Source organism: Rhineura floridana, chromosome 10, assembly GCF_030035675.1.
Source record: "Rhineura floridana isolate rRhiFlo1 chromosome 10, rRhiFlo1.hap2, whole genome shotgun sequence".
Classification (NCBI taxonomy): domain Eukaryota; kingdom Metazoa; phylum Chordata; class Lepidosauria; order Squamata; family Rhineuridae; genus Rhineura; species Rhineura floridana.
The window spans coordinates 82,514,718-82,535,550 of record NC_084489.1 but is presented as its reverse complement, the minus strand read 5'-3'; the positions used below and the strand labels follow the sequence as shown (position 1 = coordinate 82,535,550).

At 43.4% G+C, this 20,833-nt stretch overlaps 1 protein-coding gene across 5 annotated transcripts in view; it reads left to right on the top strand.

The window, feature by feature from the left end:
• The window catches only part of VILL (villin like), a 59,073-nt gene that overhangs the window by 25,008 nt on the left and 13,232 nt on the right, over positions 1-20,833 (top strand). For 4 of the 5 annotated variants that reach the window (XM_061586320.1, XM_061586318.1, XM_061586317.1 and 1 more), the window contains 11 exons: positions 391-479; positions 5,449-5,523; positions 7,716-7,912; positions 8,943-9,051; positions 10,358-10,468; positions 12,936-13,135; positions 13,942-14,020; positions 14,651-14,749; positions 16,548-16,701; positions 18,018-18,118; positions 19,599-19,736. In XM_061586320.1, coding sequence (XP_061442304.1) covers positions 405-479; positions 5,449-5,523; positions 7,716-7,912; positions 8,943-9,051; positions 10,358-10,468; positions 12,936-13,135; positions 13,942-14,020; positions 14,651-14,749; positions 16,548-16,701; positions 18,018-18,118; positions 19,599-19,736 — 1,338 coding nt within the window. In that variant the 5' untranslated portion in view covers positions 391-404. Of the gene's footprint in view, positions 1-41; positions 313-390; positions 480-5,448; positions 5,524-7,715; positions 7,913-8,942; positions 9,052-10,357; positions 10,469-12,935; positions 13,136-13,941; positions 14,021-14,650; positions 14,750-16,547; positions 16,702-18,017; positions 18,119-19,598; positions 19,737-20,833 lie in introns of those variants that run through there. The other variant, XM_061586319.1, reaches the window with a different exon arrangement.

Sequence of the window (20,833 nt, the reverse complement as noted above, 5' to 3'; positions counted from 1 at the left end):
AAAGGAATTGCATTAAAACAGAAGCATTAATAGGAAGGCCTTCAAGGAGTCCAACTTCTTAACCTGAAATACATCCTGTCTGCTGTTAGGAATTTCCTCCTAGAACTGATAATAGGCAAATAGAGGAAGGCTTAACAATGGGCGTTTTCTGTTGATTTAACAGCTGGAAAGATGAATGTTCAGGACAAATGATTTGCCAAGCTACTCATAATTAGTTGTGGATTTATTTTTATTTTTTTGTCCCGGAATGTTCTTATGGCTGTTAAGAGTAAAAGGCTTTAGGAAACAGGCCCGGCGCCAGCAGGCAGCCAGGTTGGGCACTTTGAATCATTTCATCAAAAGCTATACTTTAAAAAAAACAACTTTATCTCGTCTGCCTTTACTTTCCAGTTTCACCAATAACCATGACTAACGCCGAAGCTGACACAGGACTCCCAAGTATAGAGAGAAAGCCTGGCCTTCAGATATGGACCATAGAGGTACAGTATAGCCACATCTTCTGTACATGGCCTGTTTAGCTTTGCAGGGTAGTGGAACATAGTGGCACCTCTTCCAGACCTTTGGTATTTTGCTGGAGGGATTCAAGCCCATTGCAGAAATTTAGTTTTATGCAATGGAAGTGTGTCTGTGTTGGAAATGCTTTTAAAGGTGTTTTTAAAGCTTTTTTTTTTAAAAAGATGTTTTGTTTTAATATATTTTGCTTTAATATATTTTAAAGTCTGTTTTTAAGATGTTTTAGAGTGTTTCTAGAGTTTTTGTTTGATGCCCTGCGCTCCTACTGGGAGGAAGGGCAGGATAAAAATGTAATAAATAAATAAATTTTCACTGGGGTTCCCTGTCAACTTCCTAACCGCAAAGTGTGCATTGAACAAATGATTGCCGCCCTGGGCTCCTTCTGGGAGAAGCAACGGGATATAAATTAAATGAAGAAATAAATAAAATCATGGGAAGCCATACAAGAACTGTGCAATGTTTATTACCATATAAACTCCAAGTCCACATGAATAAATCAGAACGTATCTGCTTTGTGCAAGCAAATCAGGATGAATGCTCAATAAATAAGTCGCCTGGAAGAGCTCTCCTTTTCATTTTAACTGGATTGTTGAATTCGACATTAATTAGCTTAACGCTTTCAATATTACAATTGTTGGGAACGCACATATTTTAGCACTAGAGAGGGCAGTTTGCAATGGAGAGATAGCCTTTGGGCTAACTGTACAAACTGACTGGTGAGCAATGTGGTCCTCCTTAGGCAGTTGCAGATGTAGACCAAGTTTGGGGAACCTGTGGCTCTCCAGACATTGTTGGACTCTATCTCCCATCAGCCCCAGCCTGCATGGCCAACAGCCAGGGATGATGGGAGTCGCAGCCCAGTAGCATTGCTAGTCCCACAGGTTCCCCATCCCTGTTCTACACATTAAGAGCATAATCTAATCACTCATTGCCCTGCACTTTCATGCTGGGAATCCTGTTGGTTTTCCAGCATTTGGCATAAATCCTTCTGGCCTGCACGGCGTAGGCTCAGTTCTTCTGGCGGCACAGCTGGACAGGATGCAGTAACTAGAAATGACTGCAAACTTGTTTCCCATACCCCCCGCTCCCTTGACTGCTGGATCTGTCACAGGGCCAGTTTGCAGAACATCAGGGTGCATGTGTGAAAATCCTGCACATGCCAGCTCATTGCACACAGCTGCCATGTGCGGAACTTGCCTTTATTAACAGATGCTGGATTTTGAACACCTACCAATGCGAATGAATTGTAGGGCATTTGAGAGAGGAGGAGTCATAGCTCAGAGGTAGAGCGGCCCAATGAGCACAGCCCTCATCCCAAGTTCAGTCCCTGGTCTCTCCAGCTGATTGGCTGGCCACAGCCAGGGAACCAGCATGCACTGGCTAGTCAAACCACTGCCGTTGCATACAAATGTAATGTGAATTGGCTCTAGGTTCCAAAAGTGCCTCCTGGGATTCTGTAACAGAACTGCCCAGATCAACAACTTCATTGATTATCCCAGTCTGCGTCTGTGTTGGAATTGCTTTTTAAGATGTTTCTAAAGCTGTTTTAAAAATGTGTTTTTAAAGATGTTTTGTTGTAATATATTTTAAAGTCTATTTTTAGTTCATTTGTTTGCCACCCTGGGCTCCTACTAGGAAAAAGTCTATATCTATAGATTTAGATATAAATCTAAATAATAATGGTAGTAGTAGAGATTCCAGATCACCTGCCTTCCCTTCTTTGCACTTTGGCGTAAAGGTGGCTAATACCTTTTTAAAGAATTCTGCCAATGTGACCCAGGGGATCGGACAATTGGGAGAATGGACCTCAGTTTTCCATCTCTGAAATGGATTTCTTTTTTTAAAAATTGCCCAGCCTTGCAAGTGAGTACACAATAGCTGCTAGTCCTCTAGGTTAGTCAGTAGTCCATTTTTCAGTACAGTAAATTGATATTGACTCTCTCATCCATAAAAGCTTAGGTGAAGCCCAAGGTCCCCAGGCAAGGCTTGTTTAAAAGGTCACTTCCATCACTGTGTAATAGCCATCCACCCTTCTACTGACGCACTGTTGCCAGCTCATTGGCTAGATGCTCCTTGGGATGAAAAGGGGGTTGGGAAAGCTTCATGCTTTCCATTTCTGCTTGTCATCCACCAGTGGAAAGTGCAGGAACTCTACCATCCTGATTCTTTTTTTTTAGCTGACTTTTAGTTGGTTTTCTGTGGTCAGCTTTGGTCTACAACATTCCAGTCTTGCCAGATCATTTCAAACAAAGAAAGAAAGAATTTGGACTTGACACTTTACAGCCCTGAATAATGTACAAGCACAGAGACCTCCACCCTATTGTGGCCCAGGCTTCGATATCTGAAAATCAGTGAATCTTTCATTCCTGCTTCTCCACCCAACAAGTTTGTCCAGTTTTGCAAGTTGTGCTAGAGGTGAAGTGGAAAACTTTACACGTTTAATGAGTGAAGCTGAGAAACATGTGTGATGTCTTCCAAGTGTGCGTGTGTGCCACCATGCATGGGAACTCCAAAGGCACCATTTCAGGGGGGAGATTCTCGGCAAGGTTTAAAGGTCTGTCCTTGTGCGTAGGCATGAATGCAATGTACCATATTCCAGAACACAAGGACTTGCAAAAAAAAAATAAATCAGTCATCCCAGTCCAGCAAGGCAGTTCTGTACACAGTTGTAGCCTTCTGTGTCCATAGCCAATGCAGGTGTGTATGTATGTCCACACCGTAATGCTCATCTGGGTTGCATCAAACTGGCTGCACATCCCCGTCCACAGCCATTAGGGTCTACATGCAACAGGCCACTCATGGCTCAAGCTGTGAGAAGGGCGGTGTGTGGTATCTTTCCATCTTCTTCCAATGTTCAGTCTGTGTGTGCCATTACTTATGTCACCAAAATGGCACCAGCCACTCCCAAGAGGGAGGTTGTCACAGGCTAGAAAGTAAGGCTGGGGGAGACATTTGATTCAGTTCACTCTGAAAAACGAACCCGCCTCATTCACATTTTAGGAAACAATGGGCAAACTAAAACAAATTCTCCAAATTTTGCAATGCTGTTCTCCAGCCATGTACAAAAATACACAGACTTGGGCAAAGTGCACATAAAAATGCACATATTGTGCAAAAATCCCGGCCGACCTGTACAGCTACAACTTCTACTTCAAGTCTATGGACGTGATTTCGGGTAAGAATCTGATGATGTTGGTGAGCGAATCCTTTGCAACAGCTGCTCAATGTTTGAGGAACAAAATTCTTGAAGTGGCAGTACCACATTTTGGGACAGATGATCTTTAGGCCTGTAAAGAACCTTGTTTTTTTCGTTTGTTTTTTAACAATGTTAATATTTTGTTATTTAAATTCCTGTGCACTGTATTCTTTTTTTGATGTGTATTTTGTATTTGTGGTGGTGGTTTTTTGTGAGCCGCCTTGAGGGCCTTTTGGCCAGAAGGCGGCAAAGAAATAGAATAAATAAATAATAATAATATTAATGAAATATCAAGAAGCATCATATTAGGGGAAATTGCTTTGCAAAATTATGTATATCAGGCAAAACAGGAGAACCTAAAATGCCCATGAATCTTGCTTTTTTCTCTAACCTAAAAAGCCCCCAATACTATCACCTTTCCTCATAGAGGAGTTTCTTCATTCTCTTGATAGCTTTGATTTCCCTTTTCTGAACCTTTTCGAACAATGTCATTTCTGAGGTGAATCAGCCAGAACTGCACAGAGTATTTCAAGTACAGTCGCACCATAGATTTGTAATGGGATTATGATACTGACAGTTTTATTTTCAGTCTCCTTCCTATTGATCCCTAGCATTCAATTTGCCTTTTTGACAGTTGACGCACACTAGGTTGGTCTACGGCAATCTTATCAACAGTGGTCAGATAATGACTTCTTGATTTGTAAGCAGTAGATTTGCACCACTGACGCGTGTAGCTGTTAAAGATGGAAAGATCTGTCAATTTTGGATCTCTCAATTTCTCATTTTTCCAGTCTTAAATTCATTTCACCACATTTCTGCAGCATTTGCAATTCTTATTTGATAGAAATCCTCATGAAAATTTAGTGTGGATTTCTCCTACTAAACACATTTTTGTACAGTAGGGCCCCACTCATACGGCGGGTTACATTCTGGACGCCCGCTGAAAAGCAAAAAGCGCTGAAAAGTGGAGCTCATTGAATAGAATGGCGCATGACGCCCGAAAACCGCCGTAAAAGTGGAACAAGCGCCGTATGAGTGGGGCTTTAGTCTAATTGCGCCTAATTGAGACTGCCTCATTAGCGAAGCACTGTAAAGCGGGACCCTACTGTATGTAGCTTTGACTAATGTAGGCATTTTTGCAAGCGATTTCTCCTAATATTAAGCATTTTTGTATTATTTTCACTATTCATTTTTTAATGCACATTTTCGCCCAATACATGCATTTTTATAAACATTGTTCAGCAGGAGAACTGCATTGCAAAACTCAAGCAAGTGTAAATTTTGGAGGATGGCTGTGTTTTGGTTCTCAGATTGTTTCAGAAATTTGATAAATTCTGCTTTAAATGCAAACTGAATCAAATTTCTCCCCCATCCCTAGTAACTGTTCAATATGTCCATTTCATTACTTGTAACAATGTTCTCTCAACTTGTAGACCCAGTGAGTTGTCCAGATACAGAGATACTCTGTGGAATAGTTGCATGTAATCTGAATGTGGACAGGGATGGATCCTTTGCTTTAAATGGCGCTCCGGGAAAACATTTGGACATAAAGATATTAATATTTATTTACCAGCTGGAGTTGAAACAAACTGGTGGTTTGTTTGTACTGATGTTGGTGCTCTTTCCCCTCCCCATCACTGCAAAACTTCTGATTGTAGGATTGAATCTCCTACACTGAACGTTGCAGTCTTGCTTTGTTAAATTCTTGACTGGATTTTAATGCTTTTGTTGCTGTTTAGAAAATGAAAATGGTGCCTGTTCCTGAAAGGGCCTATGGGAGTTTTTTCGAAGGGGACTGTTACATCATCTTAAACGTAAGTAGCTCTGATAATGGTGCACTGGTTGGGGATGATGGTAAAAAGGTAAAGGTGTCCCCGCACTTGTAGTGCGAGTCGTTTCCGACTCTTAGGGTGACGTCTTGCGATGTTTACTAGGCAGACCGTATATATGGGGTGGGAGTGCCAGTTCCTTCCCTGGCCTTTCTTTACCCCCCAGCATATGCCGGGTACTCATTTTACCGACCATGGATGGATGGAAGGCTGAGTGGACCTCGACCCCTTTTAGTTGTTACCAAAAACATCTGCAGGGGGCACCAGATTGGCAAATGCTGCCCTAGAGAGAGACAGGAGTGGCTGTTTGTGGATTTTATTTCAGTTTCTCATTGGATTCACTGTTTTAAAATCATCAGAGAGAGTCACAAAATTATAAAGAAGAAGAAAAAGATTTGTGGTGGGACGGAACCATCAACCCATAGTGGAACATTCTTCTGAATAAACATGACTATGCTGCACGTTAAGAAATGGAGAAATGCTCATCAACAGCTGTTAGCCATTATAAATGAGAATGAAGCCTCCCTGTTCAGAGGCAGTATATCTGGGTAACAAACTGATGCAACCAAACCACAGATGATGGTCATCTCTACTGTGCTCTGCTTCTGCATTTCAAGAAGCATTTGAATAGACTTAGGGTCTCTCACCTGCGGGCTACTTGTAATGTTTGTTTGTTTTAAAAAAGGATAAGAGATGAAAATTATTCCTAATCTATATATACCACTGTACACCTTGTAGGGTCAGGAGATCTTACATTAGTGTTGAAGGTGTAATTCTCCAGCTCTTGACGCACAGAGTAGCTACCTGGCAGGGCTTGTGTGTCTTTAACACAGGTGTGACAGACGGAAATCAAACAGGAGAAGCTTTCCACGCAGCATAGGGCTAGAGAAAGCTTTACAGACTGAATTTCTTCCTGTTGTGTGGCTGTTAATGCACAAGAATCCTACCAGAAAGAAAGGATTAAAAGGTGTTCCTTGCCCTACTTAGCCCTAGTGGGCCCGGTTTGATCCCTTGGAAAACCTTAGCTATATTTATGTAGTTCCACACTGATCTTGCTATGAGAGCCGAACAGGGCGCATCCCCCTCCCTCTCGCCCTCTGGACATGAATTTGCTCTCTTGCACTACTAATTGCTATGGTAACCTTGCTGAGGAGCTGTTTGGTGAATGTTTACTTTGTCGGAGAGCAAGAAGGTGCTAGAAAATTGGTTGCTGTGCATGTTGGGACATGTATTGTTTCTTTTTCCGGAGGGTGTGTTCGCTCCAACAGGCTTCAGGGTGCTACAGCTGAAGGGGGGGTTCTCCCATGGGGGTCGTCTTGAACACACAGGCTGGGGAGGGGTTTCCCTCCACAAGTCGCATATGCCTGACTGTAACTGATGCCTGTCTTTCAGGCCACATCTTCACCATACATGTAAAGCAGTATTATATCCAAGGCTTTTTCTGTGTGACGGTATCCACAGAGTACCAACATCTCTTTTTTTGCTGCCTGTAGGAACTGTTTTGTGTTGGCATACACCGCACTTTCATCAATATATGAGTATTGGCACCTCATTCTTTTACCAAAAAAGAGCACTAATTCGACCACTTTAAATAGTCATGGCTTCCCCCAAAGAATTCTGGGAACTCTATTTTGCTATGGGTGCTGAGGAGTTTTCCGAGATCCCTATAATTCCCCTCACAGAGGTACAATTCTCAGAGTGGTTTAAGAACCAGTCCCTCTCCCTAGGGGATGCTGGGAATTGTAGCTCTGTGATAGGGAAAGCCAGCATGGCATAGTGGTTAGAATGCTGAACTAGGATCTGGAAGACTAGGGTTCAAATCCCCACTCATCTATAAAAGCTTAGCCTAACCTACCTTGCAGGGTTGTTGTAAGGATAAAAATGGGGAGGAAAACCATAAATGCTACCTTGAGTGCCTTGGGAGGAAAGGTGAGACATGAATGTAATAAATAAATAAAATGACTGAGGCCTCCAGATCTTTATATAAATCTGCCCCATATCCAGCTCTAATATCTGGTGTTGTGTTTTTACCCCAATGGCGATCACAGGGTGTGTGTGTGTGTGTGTTTTCTCAATGGGACTTTGCTTTCGTCTTGTTTCTGGCCTAAACCTTCTGGCCCCATAGCAGCTGAAGCGTGTTTGCCCTCTTTAACCCCATCATACCCCCTCCATTGCAGAACACAAAGACTCATTCTGGATTTGCCACAGACCTGCACTACTGGATTGGACGTGACTCCTCCCAGGATGAGCAAGGGGCAGCTGCTTTCTACGTGACTCAGATGGACGACGTCCTCGGCGGAAACCCCGTGCAGCACAGAGAAGTGCAGGGGCATGAGTCGGCAGCCTTTAAAAGTTATTTCAAGAAAGGCATCATGTGAGTGATGGCAAAAAGGATGTCCATAGAAAGAGGTCCATTTCAATGGGGCAGAGAAGCAGAAAGAATCCAGCAATCGGTGCATCACTTGCTCTATTCCCGTATTCAGAAGTGCACCGACAACAATAAGGACTAGAAACCTTTGTTTTTTTAAAAAAAAATCAGGATACTAGCAATTTACATTGCACCATATAGAACTGGGCTATAGTACTTACCTCTGCCCCTCTAGAGTTGCCACCTACTGTTCAGGTATGCTGCTGTCATTCTACCCATGTAACTGGAAAGCCACCTGAATTAAATCTTTGCATAGAATGGCGATAGTTTTATTCCTGGGACTACCATCCATCTGGGTGTTGAGCGGTGGCATCTTTGCTTCCTGTGGTGCTCTTCTTCATCAGTTCCAAACATCATCCTAGAGCTGTTCTGAGAGTGACAGGTGTGGGATACAAAATAAAACACTGAAAGGGGGCGCAGGTTAATTGCTCGCAAAAAATGGCAAAGAATAGTGCCACTGCCCTACAATTTTGTCTTATGTCTCAGGTTTTACAAGTGCTAGAAATATAGGCCCCCATCTGCACTACCCATTTAAAGCAGTATCATACCACTTTCAACAGTCATGCCTTGCCCCAAAGAATCCTGGGAACTGTAGTTTGATAAGGATGTTGAGAGGTGTTAGGAGGCCACTCACAGAACTACCATTCCCAGAGTTCCCTGGGAAGAGGGATTCATTGATAAACCACTCTGGGAATTGTATCTCTGCAAGGGGAACTATAAGGATCTCCTAACCACTCTCAGCCCCCTTAACAAATGACATTTCCCAGGATTCTTTGGGGGAAGCCACTGTTTAAAGTGGTATTATACAACTTTAAATATATAGTGCAGATACGGCCTTACTTTAAAAAGAGATCCAGAGATTATGTTTTTTCCAGGGGGAGGGAGCAACTGGTCCCTTGCACCCCCCCCTGTGAACACCCATGCTTCTACCCCCCCCCCACACACACAGTTATCAAGCCCTCTTTGTTTCCAACAGCTACAAGAAGGGAGGTGTTGCTTCTGGGTTCAAGCACGTGGAGACCAACATGTACAACATCAAACGCCTCCTTCACGTCAAGGGGAAAAAGCATGTCTCAGCTACAGAGGTAAGGATAAGAAAAGGGGGCGCTGGCTGATTGCCTGGGCTTGAATGTCATTTGGGCAGCAGCATTCGGTCCTTATGGGTTTGTGTTTGAGAGCTGTACCCATGATCAGGATTGCATTTGTTGCTCCAATGGTAGTTCTCTAATTCTGTAAGTAAGCAGAAATCTAGCATGTCAGGGAGAAGGACAGATGAGAACTCTGCTCCCTAACAATGCTAGTTTTCTACGTTTAGGGAGATTTGTGTCAGAGGAGGGCATAGAGTTATATTCTACACACCCACACACAAAGTGCAGTCTATGGGACCAGGTCAGACACAGTTTTAGTACCTCAGTGAGAACTAAAATACAGTTTTCAAACTCACTGTTCTTTCACCACCTCCTCTCCAGAGCCAGTGTGGTGTAGTGGTTAAGGTGTTGGACCAGGACCTGGGAGAGCAGGGTTCGAATCCCCACATAGCCATGAAGCTCACTGGGTGACGTTGGGCCAGTCACTGCCTCTCAGCCTCAGAGGAAGACAATGGTAAACCATCTCTGAACCATCACTTACCATGAAAACCCTGTTCATAGGTCGCCATAAGTAAAGTTCGACTTGAAGGCAGTCCATTTCCATTTTTCTCCAGAGACTAGAATGACTAACAAATTTGCATGAAATGCTGTATCCCCTGAAACCAGTTCCCACATGGCTCCTGCATGTAAGTATGTTTGTACATGTGGAGCCCAAGAGCAAGCCTTGGGTTTGAAATCTTCTCCTGCCCTTTGTCAACCCTTTAGTGTGAACTGATGTTTGTTCATGCTAAATAGCCCTACTGTTCACACTACATAACCTACAATTTAAGCTGTTCTCTCTCTGTCCACCCACCGCTTATCTTGCACCTAGGGATGTCGGAGAATGCAACCTAGGGATGTTAGGAGCAGAAATTGCCTATGGATGCTTATTCGTTCCATGTCCAGAATGGAGATCAATCTAATGTATATAAACGGTGTTTGCTATTCTTGTTTTCAGTCTGCAAATAATGCATAACAATAAGTAACTGATTATATTCCCACCACCAATTTGCATTCTTTGCATTAAAATGAATACTGTAATGATAATGTAATTAATGATGTTACTAATGACATAAAATTTCACCATAGCAGACAGTGAGATAAATAACAGAAGCCAAACTGCAGCGGAATGGAAACAGCACTGCATGCGATGAAACAGAGCAGAACGGAAATCGATGCTTTCTTACATCCCTAATTGCACCACACACTCTCTCACATGTGGCTTTCTGCTAAACATCCACTGCTTTTTTTTACCTCCTGACAGGTAGATCTTTCCTGGAACAGTTTCAACAAAGGTGATGTCTTCCTATTGGACCTAGGCAAAGTGTTAATCCAGTGGAATGGTCCCTCATGCAACGTTGCAGAGAAATCGAGGGTGAGTGGTAGGGACAGGATCCATGGGCTGGTGCTGGTTCAAAAGCATTCCATTGACCTAACAAACTGGTATTGATTTGAATTCATTCTTTTTCCACTTTTATGATCCGGGTGTTTTTCCCCCCCACAAAAAAATTGATATTAATACTGATATTTTTAAATGAAACAGCAACATTTTGAAATATTGATAACATTTTCAGTCTTAAATTATCATTCGAAAATTTCCCTGGGAAAAGCACTACATAAAAATCTGATCTGCAATTATAGAAAATAAACGAATTAATGGGCAGTTCGGTACCAAATCTGAAGTAGGATGAATTCTAGAATTTGTATGTTTTTATTTTGTACGTCCCAGATGGGCGACTAATAAATTTAATAAATAAATAAATAGTTCATCCCTAGTGAGTAGTACTGAAAATCAAAGGGGTGATCATTCTGGTGCAGTTTCTGGAGAATAAAAATATTAAATGGAAAAGTGGTGCCCGTAACAGATGTGACTCTTGCCTATACTCCAGCCAGGCAAAAGTCAGAGGTTTCTGCACACAGACACACCTCTCCCTTAAGAACATAAGAGCCTGCTGGGTCAAGCCAATGGCCCATTTAGTCTAGCATCCTGTTCTCATAGTGGCCAACCAGATGCCTCTTATGGGAAGCCAGCAAGAAGCACCGGAGTGCAAAGAGCACTCTCCCCACATGGGATTCCCAACAACCAGCACTCAGAGGCACACTGACAGTGGAAGAAGAATAAAGCCGTGATGGGTAGGAGCCATGGACAGCCTTTATCCTCCATGAATTCGTCTAATCTACACGGCTTAGGACTACAATATCTGATGGAACGCCTCTCCCGACATGAACCCACCCATACACTACACTCAACATCCAAGGCCCTCCTCCGGGTGCTTACTCCGAGGGAGGCTGGCAACAAGGGAGAGGGCCTTCTCAGTGGTGGCCCCCAAATTATGGAATGATGTTCCTGACGAGGTGCACCTGGCACCAACATTGTTATCTTTTCTCTTTCCTCTTCTCCGAGGCATTTTAGCATGTGTTTTTAAATTGCTTTTTAAAAATGTGTTTTTAAATTTGTATATTTGTTTTTAATGTTTTTAATTGTTGTAAACCACCCAGAGAGCTTCGGCTATGGGGCCGTATACAAATGTAATAAATAAATAAATAATACTGTTTTGAAGCCATCCCTGTTGGTGGCCATCACTACTCTCCATCCCAGCAAGCAAGAGGCATTGTCACAGTTTAAGCACTCAAAGAAGGGGTGGAGCAGGGCTAATGAGGGTTGTGGCTTTGGGAGAGGTCTTAGGGCCAGTCAGAGAGGCTCAGAGGGCCACATTCAGCCCCCAGACCAGAGGTTCCCCACCTCTGCTTTACCCCAAACTTGCATTTAGGGACCCAATCTTGAATTCTTTACCATATATTAGCATGGTAACAGTGTTGCATTTACAACCCACCTCGTGGCCTTTCAGATGTTGTAGGATTCCAGCTCCCATCAGCCCAGCCAGGATGACTAATGGTCAAGGGTGATGAGAGTTTTAGACTAAACACATCTGGAGGGTCACAGGTTCCCCATTCCTGCAGTGATGGGTCTGATCTCAACTAGCCAGTTGAAGACCAGTGCATGAGACAAATTAATAAGGGATGTTGGTCTACCATTGGTTGCTAATCATAATGCTGATATGAAACGGCCAGTTCAAAAGTAGCATGCCAATGAATTCCAGTTGTTGAGGATCCACAGCAGGATAGGACTATTGCCTTTGGGACCTGCTTGTGACATCTGGTTGGCCACTGTAGGAAACAGAATGCTAGCTGAAGCTCTTGTCTGATCCATCAGGGCTCCTTCTAAAGTGGGGGGGAGGACAAGGAACCTGATCTGGGCAATGGGCTGGATCCTTACCTTCCCTACTCACCACAGACCAAATTTGACAGGTGGGTGGGACCGCCCCTCTGCCATTCACCTGAGGTCACAATGACACCAGGTGGTGATCATCAGGACTTCAAAGCACCATGCAAGGCTCACACCATGCAGGTGATGGGCGGTGGCTTCAAGCCTGCTTTCTTCAGGGATCGGCTGCACGATCTATTTCCCCTCACAGAGCCAGTCCAGCAGCATCTCTACCTGCCCCACAGCTGACATCACGTATGAAGTCAGGTGTGGGGCAGGTAAGCATGGTTTGGGGAAAACAGGCTTGTGACGCAAACTGGGAACTGTACAGGGCTATATTTGGCTTGCGGTCTGGAGGGTCCCCACCCCCTGACTTCTGTCCAAGTCATTGAAGAGCTGTTGACTATCAGAATAGGTCAGCCTTCCACAATCTGGTGCCCTCCAGATGTTTTGGACTACAGCTCCCATCAGCCCCAGCCAGCACATCTAGGTTGGGGAAGGCTATAGTAGGCAATCTTGGATTACGTAGACAAGCGTTATGCAAACCGGGGTTTCTATGATTCCTCCATCTTTCCAGGGCATGGTCTTGGCACGGAGCATCCGGGACGGCGAGAGAGGTGGCCGGGCTCAGATCGGCATCATCGACAACGAGAAAGATTGCCCAGACCTCATGCAGATCATGAAAGCAGCGCTGGGGGAAAGGCACGGAGAGCTCCGGGAGGCGATGCCGGATGAGAAAGCAGATGAACTTCAGAAAGGCAACGTCCGCCTTTACCAGTAAGTCTCTGACCTGCAAGCTTTGGTGGTTATTTCTCTCTCTCTCTTGCCATGTATAAAAAGGTAAATGCACACAACCGGTCTGAGTTTTTTGGGAAATCAAAAAAGGCAAATCCTGTTGAACCTGCAATCCCACATTCTGTGATGAGAAAAGTAACAGGGCTCCTTCATACAACTGTAAATACTAGATGATGATAATGATGTTGAAGACTCATAAAGTGCTTTAAATTTTCTGTATGCTATACATATGTTAAAAGATTTTTTTTTTTTAATTCAGAGGCTCAGGGACAAACCATGTGAGAAGCTTCTGGTGGAGAAGAGTATAACAGGACGGTGGGGAACCATTTTCAGCCTGAGGGCCACATTCCTTTCTGAGTAGCCTGCTGGGGGCCACATGCCAGTGGTGGGTGGGGCCAGTGGCAAAAGTGGGTGGAGCAATGGATGTAAATGTTACCTTTCTATGATAGGGTGGTTTCTACAGACACACACGCCTCTGTAAGATCCTCCATCTAGGCAGGCTAGGAGCACGATCAGAGTTCGAGGATACATTTGTGCCAGCCAGGAGGGTGCAAAGCAGGGCTGGGGAGATGTCTGTGGCCCGGGAAGAATCCTAAGATTCAGACAGAGAGTCTCTCTCGGACAGAGAGTCCTGGAGAGTTCCGCTTGGCCTCTGGGCCTGACCCTCCCCATCAAGGAACATGTGGAGTTTTAACCCTTTAGGGTCGAGGGCAAGGACTATCTCCCTTCCTTGACCTTAGACCTTGGAGAAAGCCTCAAGTATTTACCCTGTCTATTTCCTCCTGTAGCGTCTATGAAAACGGGAAGGATTTAGTGGTTCAAGAAATTGCTACACGGCCCCTCACGCAAGACCTCCTGCGGCATGAGGTGAGACATTAAATTGCCTGTGCAGAATAGGGGTGATGTCACCTCTTTTTTCTTCTTCTTGCCCAGTAAGGGTAAAAAGACCATGGTATTCCCAATCTCTATGTATGGATGTGAAAGTTGGACAGTGAAAAAAGCGGATATGAGAAGAATCAACTCATTTGAAATGTGGTGTTGGAGGAGAGCTTTGCGTATACCATAGAATGCAAAAACCACAAATAATTGGGTGTTACAACAAATTAAACCAAAACTGTCACTAGAAGCTAAAATGATGAAACTGAGGTTATCATACATTGGACACATAATGAGAAGACATGATTCACTAGAAAAGACAATAATGCTGGGAAAAACAGAAGGAAGTAGAAAAAGAGGAAGGCCAAACAAGAGATGGATTGATTCCATCAAGGAAGCCACAGACCTGAACTTACAAGATCTGAACAGGGTGGTTCACAACAGATGCTATTGGAGGTCACCGATTCATAGGGTCGCCATAAGTCATGATTGACTTGAAGGCACATAACAACAACAGGTAAAAAGCAGGTTAGCAGATATGTGGACTGGTCTACAAAAGCTCAGAGTCATGGATTCAAATCCTATGAAGGTTTTTTTTCTTCCTTCCTTTCTTTCTGACAGGACTGTCACATTTTAGACCAGGGAGGTTTTAAAATTTATGTCTGGCGAGGAAATGACTCCAGCAAAGAGGAAAAAAAAGCTGCATTCAGTCGAGCTGTGGTGAGTTATGTGCTCAAATAGACTTGCGAAAATGTGGATTTATATTCCCAAAGGGAGTGTTGGGAAACCCATTCAGAGGAGGACATGATATCCAGAAGCAGGCAGAATGGAGCTGTAGCCATGTTGACAGCAGGGATGTGCTAGAATTCTGCCCAACTGGATTTGGTACTAAATTTTCCATTGATTTCCTCATTGGCTATTGGTGCTGATCAGATTTTTATGTAGCGATTTTCCAGGGCTATTTTTCGAAAATGGATTTTTTAAAAAAATTCTGCTTCTAAAATATTGATGTTAAGAATGATAATTTTATTATTTCTTTTCATTTAATGACATTTCCTTTCATTTATTGATATTTCCTTTCAAAATATCGATACTTCCTTTAAAAGTATCAATATTTCCTTTAAAACTATTGATATTAATATCAGCATTTTGGAGGGGGGGACCTGGATCAGTAAAACCAATGGCTAGCGGCCAAAGAAAGAACTCGAATCAATACCCACCTGTTAGGACGACAGAATGCTTTTGAAACAGATCCCATCTCTAGTGGATGGAGGGTCAGATGTGAATCAGGGAGAGCTGGGGTCAGATATCTGCTCACCCATGATGTCCACCAGGCTGATACTGTCTCTCAGCCAAACCGGCCTTGGAGGGTTGTTGTGAGGATAAGAACGTGAATATAAATGTAATTAGTAAATCAATAATAATCATAACAATAACAATGATACCCTAATGGGAAAAACAGGTAGTAAAGTTCTGAATCTGGCACTTGTTTGGCAAATTAAAAGCCGATGTGCATATGCTAAATTATATGATTTATCTTGTTTCTGCTAGGCTAGGCTAGGCAAAGGGCAAAAAGGTCCACAGGACCTAGAAGTTTCACCCCAAGCCCCTGGAGGTCCTGCTCCAGCCTCCTTTGCCCCTTTCCTCCTTCTGAGAATGCCCATGCACTTTCAACCCTGTCTTAGCAGCCTTGAGGACTAGAAACACTCTATAAAAAGACAAAACACTGATATTCTGATGATAAAAAAATCTTGACCCAGTGACCAAATGGTGTGCTTATTCTTTTACAGTCACAGCACTGTAGAATATGCACATTATCTTAACCATTACATTATACGGACAAGGAAGATGTATGCAGTATGCACAGTTTCTAGTCTGCCAAGGCATTTTTTAAGTAATAGTTGTGTGTCCAAATGGACACCCAGTCCTAGCTTTTGGACACCCAGTGGGCACAAATGGACACCTAAATTTTAATCAATGAACCAAGAACACAAATTCAGATTGAAAGCCACTGAAACACTGACTAGAGCTATGACAGTTCAGTGAAATTGAATAGAAACAGTAGAACATAGGTGCACATTACACAATAATTGTTAGGGACCTTACAAACCTTTCTGAAAAATGTCTTCACAAAATCTCTCTCCCTGTACACTATGATGTCTGATTCTCTGCATCTTTGTTCTTTTTCTCATAAGAATTCTGCTACAGCAGGGCGTGGTTCATGAACAGCAGTTTTTAATTTTAATTTGCTCTTTAATTCATGCAATTACTGATGGGTGGGCAGGCTAGTAAGAATTTTGCTAGGTGAGTAACTTGTTTTTCTGTTTGAACCACTTTCTCCTCAATCCAAATATCAGGGCTTGCTTATGACAGAGAGACTTCCACAGGCAAGCCATCTGAAAAATAAAATGGACACACAGTAACAATTCATTAAAAATGTCCTGTGTTCTGCAGTTATAGAATTCTTCCCCTTTGGTGATATGCCAGAGTTGCTGATACCTTTTTGGAATCCTTCTAGGGCTTCATCCAAGCCAAAGGGTATCCTCCTACCACAAACGTAGAAGTCATAAACGATGGAGCAGAGTCGGCTATGTTTAAACAGCTCTTCCAGAAGTGGACGGAAAAATACGAGACTCAAGGACTTGGAAAAACCCACAACGTGGGCAAGATTGGTGAGGCAGAAGCACCCAGATCTGTTTCTTTGGAGCAAAACTAAACATTGATATTAAATGCACCTTTTTGCATTTAATGTGCAGGTTTTTAAAAATACAAATTGCTTCAGCTTTTTTGTGTTGGGGGTTGATATTTACTGGGATCAGAGCAGGGATGAAGATGGACTTTAACGTTTCCTTCCTTCCCCTGCTGTGGTCCTGAGAAGAATCTAGGGATTTGGGGTAGAGATGGGAATCACCCATTGGCCCAAATGGGGGGTCTCCTCCCAATGTAAATACATGGCATAAATCTAAACTAAATATAAAGAGGTTAGAGCAGTGATACTGGTGTTTCCAGTACAGATGGGGGAGAAATTTGATTTAGTTCACATTTACAGGTGAGCTTACCTATTTAGCATTTTCCAAAAACAATATGTGAACCAAAACACTTCTATACTTCAAAATTCACACTTTTCTGAATTTTGCAGTGTTCTTTTCCAGCCATGTAATGTATACACAAAGGAATATACTAAAGTGTACATATAAATGCATATATTATTTCAAAAAGGCACAACAAAAATTGATTGTTACCAACTTTGCTTTGCAAAAATGCATATATTAGGCAAAATTGCATACTAAAAAGTGTATATTAGGAATTCACACTAAAATGCTGATGAATTTTCATGAGGACTTTTTAAAAAAGAAAACTGATGTGGAAATGTGGAAGGCTGTAAACACACTAGTCACCAGATCATTGGCTGCACCTGGAGGGGGGATGGATTGATCTGCCAATCAGTTGCGAAATCTCTTTGAAGCTGAATTTTTAAAGAAACAGTCAAGCAGCTCCAACAAGATTTTACAGTAAAAAGGGGTGGGGTTTGACTAGTGACATATGCCCCCGTTTTCAGAAGAGAGAGGTGGAGACTCACTGGAACCAGCAGAACAGGGAGGATGACTCTATCCGAAAACGGAATTTAAGATTGGAAAAATGGGAAACTTTAAGAAACTGAAACTGACAGATTCTCCCGTCCCTGCTTTCCAGCCTGGCCCATAGAAACCCCATCTCTTAAAGTGTTTCAGACCATATTATTCCTCAGAAGCACTTGTATCTCACTTGTTCTATACCATTGCCAGCCTTCCAATATTTAATTATTTGAAGCTTATTTTTGTTTCCATAAGGACTAGAAACGTATAAAAAGGATAGCTCAACTGCCATATGCCACAGAGGCTGTACATACTATGTATAGGCCTGTCCCAGCCTATATGACACATATTACCTGTAGAGAATGCATCTATGGCCAGCTGGCTTAGATAACATCTTTTGGTTCTGTATACAGCCAAGGTGGATCAAGTTAAATTTGATATTGCTCAGTTGCATGCTAGACCAGAGTTGGCTGCTGAACAGCGGATGGCGGATGATGCCTCTGGAAAAGTAGAGGTGAGTGTTCCCCTATCCACCACCCACTATAGAAACAGCCAGTGCCAGCTCCGGATTTTGAAGAACCCTTGGATGAGACATCTTCAATGGGACTCCACTCCCTGATTAAGTCTACCTGCTCATTGCCGTTTATCATCAGCTGCTGCTGCTGCTGCTCCTCCTCCTCCTCCTCCTCTGCCTGTTCTTCCTCATTGCTGCTGCCACCTTCTAACTTGCCAGGCAGAGAGCCAATGAGCAAGCAGGCACTGACATCTCCTGCTCACCCTTCTCTACCACTGTCGTCTGTGCCAGAGTGAGGGGCAGCTGAACAAGCAAGCAGATTGTAATGGTGAAGAGGGAGAGCAGGTCCAGAGAACTCTTGTCTATGGGCCCCTTCCTGGGGTGTGGGGCCTTGGCAGATGCCCAGCCATACCATCCCTTGGTGCTGACTCTGGGAGCCACGATTGTATAGCTTCAGGAATTGCTAACCCCTGGCTGCTCATGCTGCATTGCCACAAATCCTCCTCCTCAAACTTTTAAACAAATGAATGTGTGCAAATGAGCAGTCGCCTTCATGCATTTCTGGCTGAAATGCAGCTCTAGAGGACTACTTCCTGGGCAGGGTTATGGGTGAATCCAAAGGGTATCACCGGGACCGAATATGATGGGTGGAGCTCAAAGTCCCAGGTGGAACTGGATTGGCTGAGAGCAGAGCCATAATAGAACTGGGCAGGTCTTTTCTAGTTGTGCAGGCCCAGAAAAAAAATATATTGAGTGGGTCAGCAATGAAGTTTATGGTCTTTTCAAACTTAGAATGGCGCAATGTGGAACAAATTGCACATTACAAAGGAGATCTGTGTTTAAATTCCCCGCCCACCACTTTTGTTTTTGCCTTAATGCAGGTGCAAGAAGCTCCAGATTTGATTAGTGTAGTAGTAATGGACGAGGGGGTTTTCCCCTCTACTGTGTGTCTAATCTAAATCCCCCTCCCAGCTATTGTTAACCCTACAAGGAGTGGGGAGGGGATAGAGGAACCTGCTAAAACGTGGTTTTACCGACTGAACAAGTGAAATGATTAGTGGTTTGGATGAAACCCAAGCGGAATCAGAACAATTTGGAGAGATCCAGGACTTCTCCAAGATGATGTAGGCTCCCTCTAAACAGTTGCGACCCAAATCTGGGTCTTTTGAAAGCCTTATGAGCGGTTCGGAGATTCAGTCCCAAATGAAGCTATAGACAGTATGTCTGCAAAGAGCGTGACATTTCTCCCCAAGCTTTCCATGCAAGGAAAAATCTACGGTGGGGAAAGGGGGGAGGGAGAGCTTGAGGTGTTATTTTGTGACTGACAGGTCTAGCTGCTGATCAAAGGGAATAATTTTACCGGGGTGGCTAGTCACAGAGCTTCAAGGAGCATGTGTGCATGTTGAAGTAAATGTAAGGTTCTGGTTTGCTTCATGCAGACCACATCTCCACATCCCTTACTCTGTGTTTCTCTCTACAGGTGTGGAGGATTGAAGATCTGGAGATGGTTCCAGTATCTCCCAGGACTTATGGGCAGTTCTACGGTGGGGATTGTTACCTCATCTTGTACACCTACACGAAATCAGGCAGGCCTCATTACATCATCTACATGTGGCTTGTAAGTAATAGCCTAGATTAACAGATGCAATTTCATTATTCAATGCTGCTGCCTGAGAAACATGTTCAGCCCTGGTAGAATGTTGGTGTTATTTTTCAGGCGTTGTGCTTTCTTGGTGACTTTGAGAATCAGCCTACAGCTTAAACTGGAGAGTGCTGAGTGCTAAATGGATGGTTGTTTTTACTAGTGTATGGCAGAAACTGGTGGCTCCGATGTCAGTGGGGCTTCAGCGCCTTGGACAGCTCCTTGAAAGTTCAGACTAAAACCTGGAGCGGATTCACTGCCCCACTGACATCAGAGCCACCAGTCTCCACTGGCCATAGCTTAGCAGAGAGTTAAGGCTGCCAAGGTGGCCAGTCAAAGCAGGAATTGCTCAGTTTTGCCGTCTGTTAAACTACCAGGTCAGATCAAAATACTGTGAATGTAAAACACATGCAATAAAACAAGGGATAAACTGTGCAATTGTTCTAATTTTGTGCTGCAGCTTTGCCCCAAATGCTTTCTTCCCACCCAAATTATTCCCCCAGTTCCTCCCCAGTCATGAACATTCTGTGATATATGTTTGAAAGTGACCTTATGTTCACCAGCTTTTCTTCCTGCTCCAAGGGCCAAGTTTACATAGACTAAACTATTAGGCCAGCCTTTCCCAACCTTGGGTCCCCAGATGTTGCTGAACTACATTTCCCATCAGCCCCAGCCAGCATGGCCAACAGTCAGGAATTATGGGAACTATAGTCCAGCAACATCCCAAAGGCTGGGAAAAGCTGCATTAGGCAATCCTTGCTCCCCTGAGCAAGTTATTTAGTTCCCTTTTGGATGGGAGTTAGGGATGCTGGAGAATACTAACAGAAACAGGAGGGGGAATTGCCACAATTTGCAAGTTCCTTGGAGGTAAGGAACAGAGATCACACTAACAAACACGAGTGGTATTCACTATCGTTCTTTTTTTTTTAAGTCTGCGAACATGGCATTTCCCTTCCATTAAAATGCATTGAAATTAAATTACGAAATTGATTATGTAAACCTCAGTCAATCACAAACCGCCATCAGTAGTTTTACAATAAGAAAATTCCCCCTAACAGGCTGAATCTCTTTTG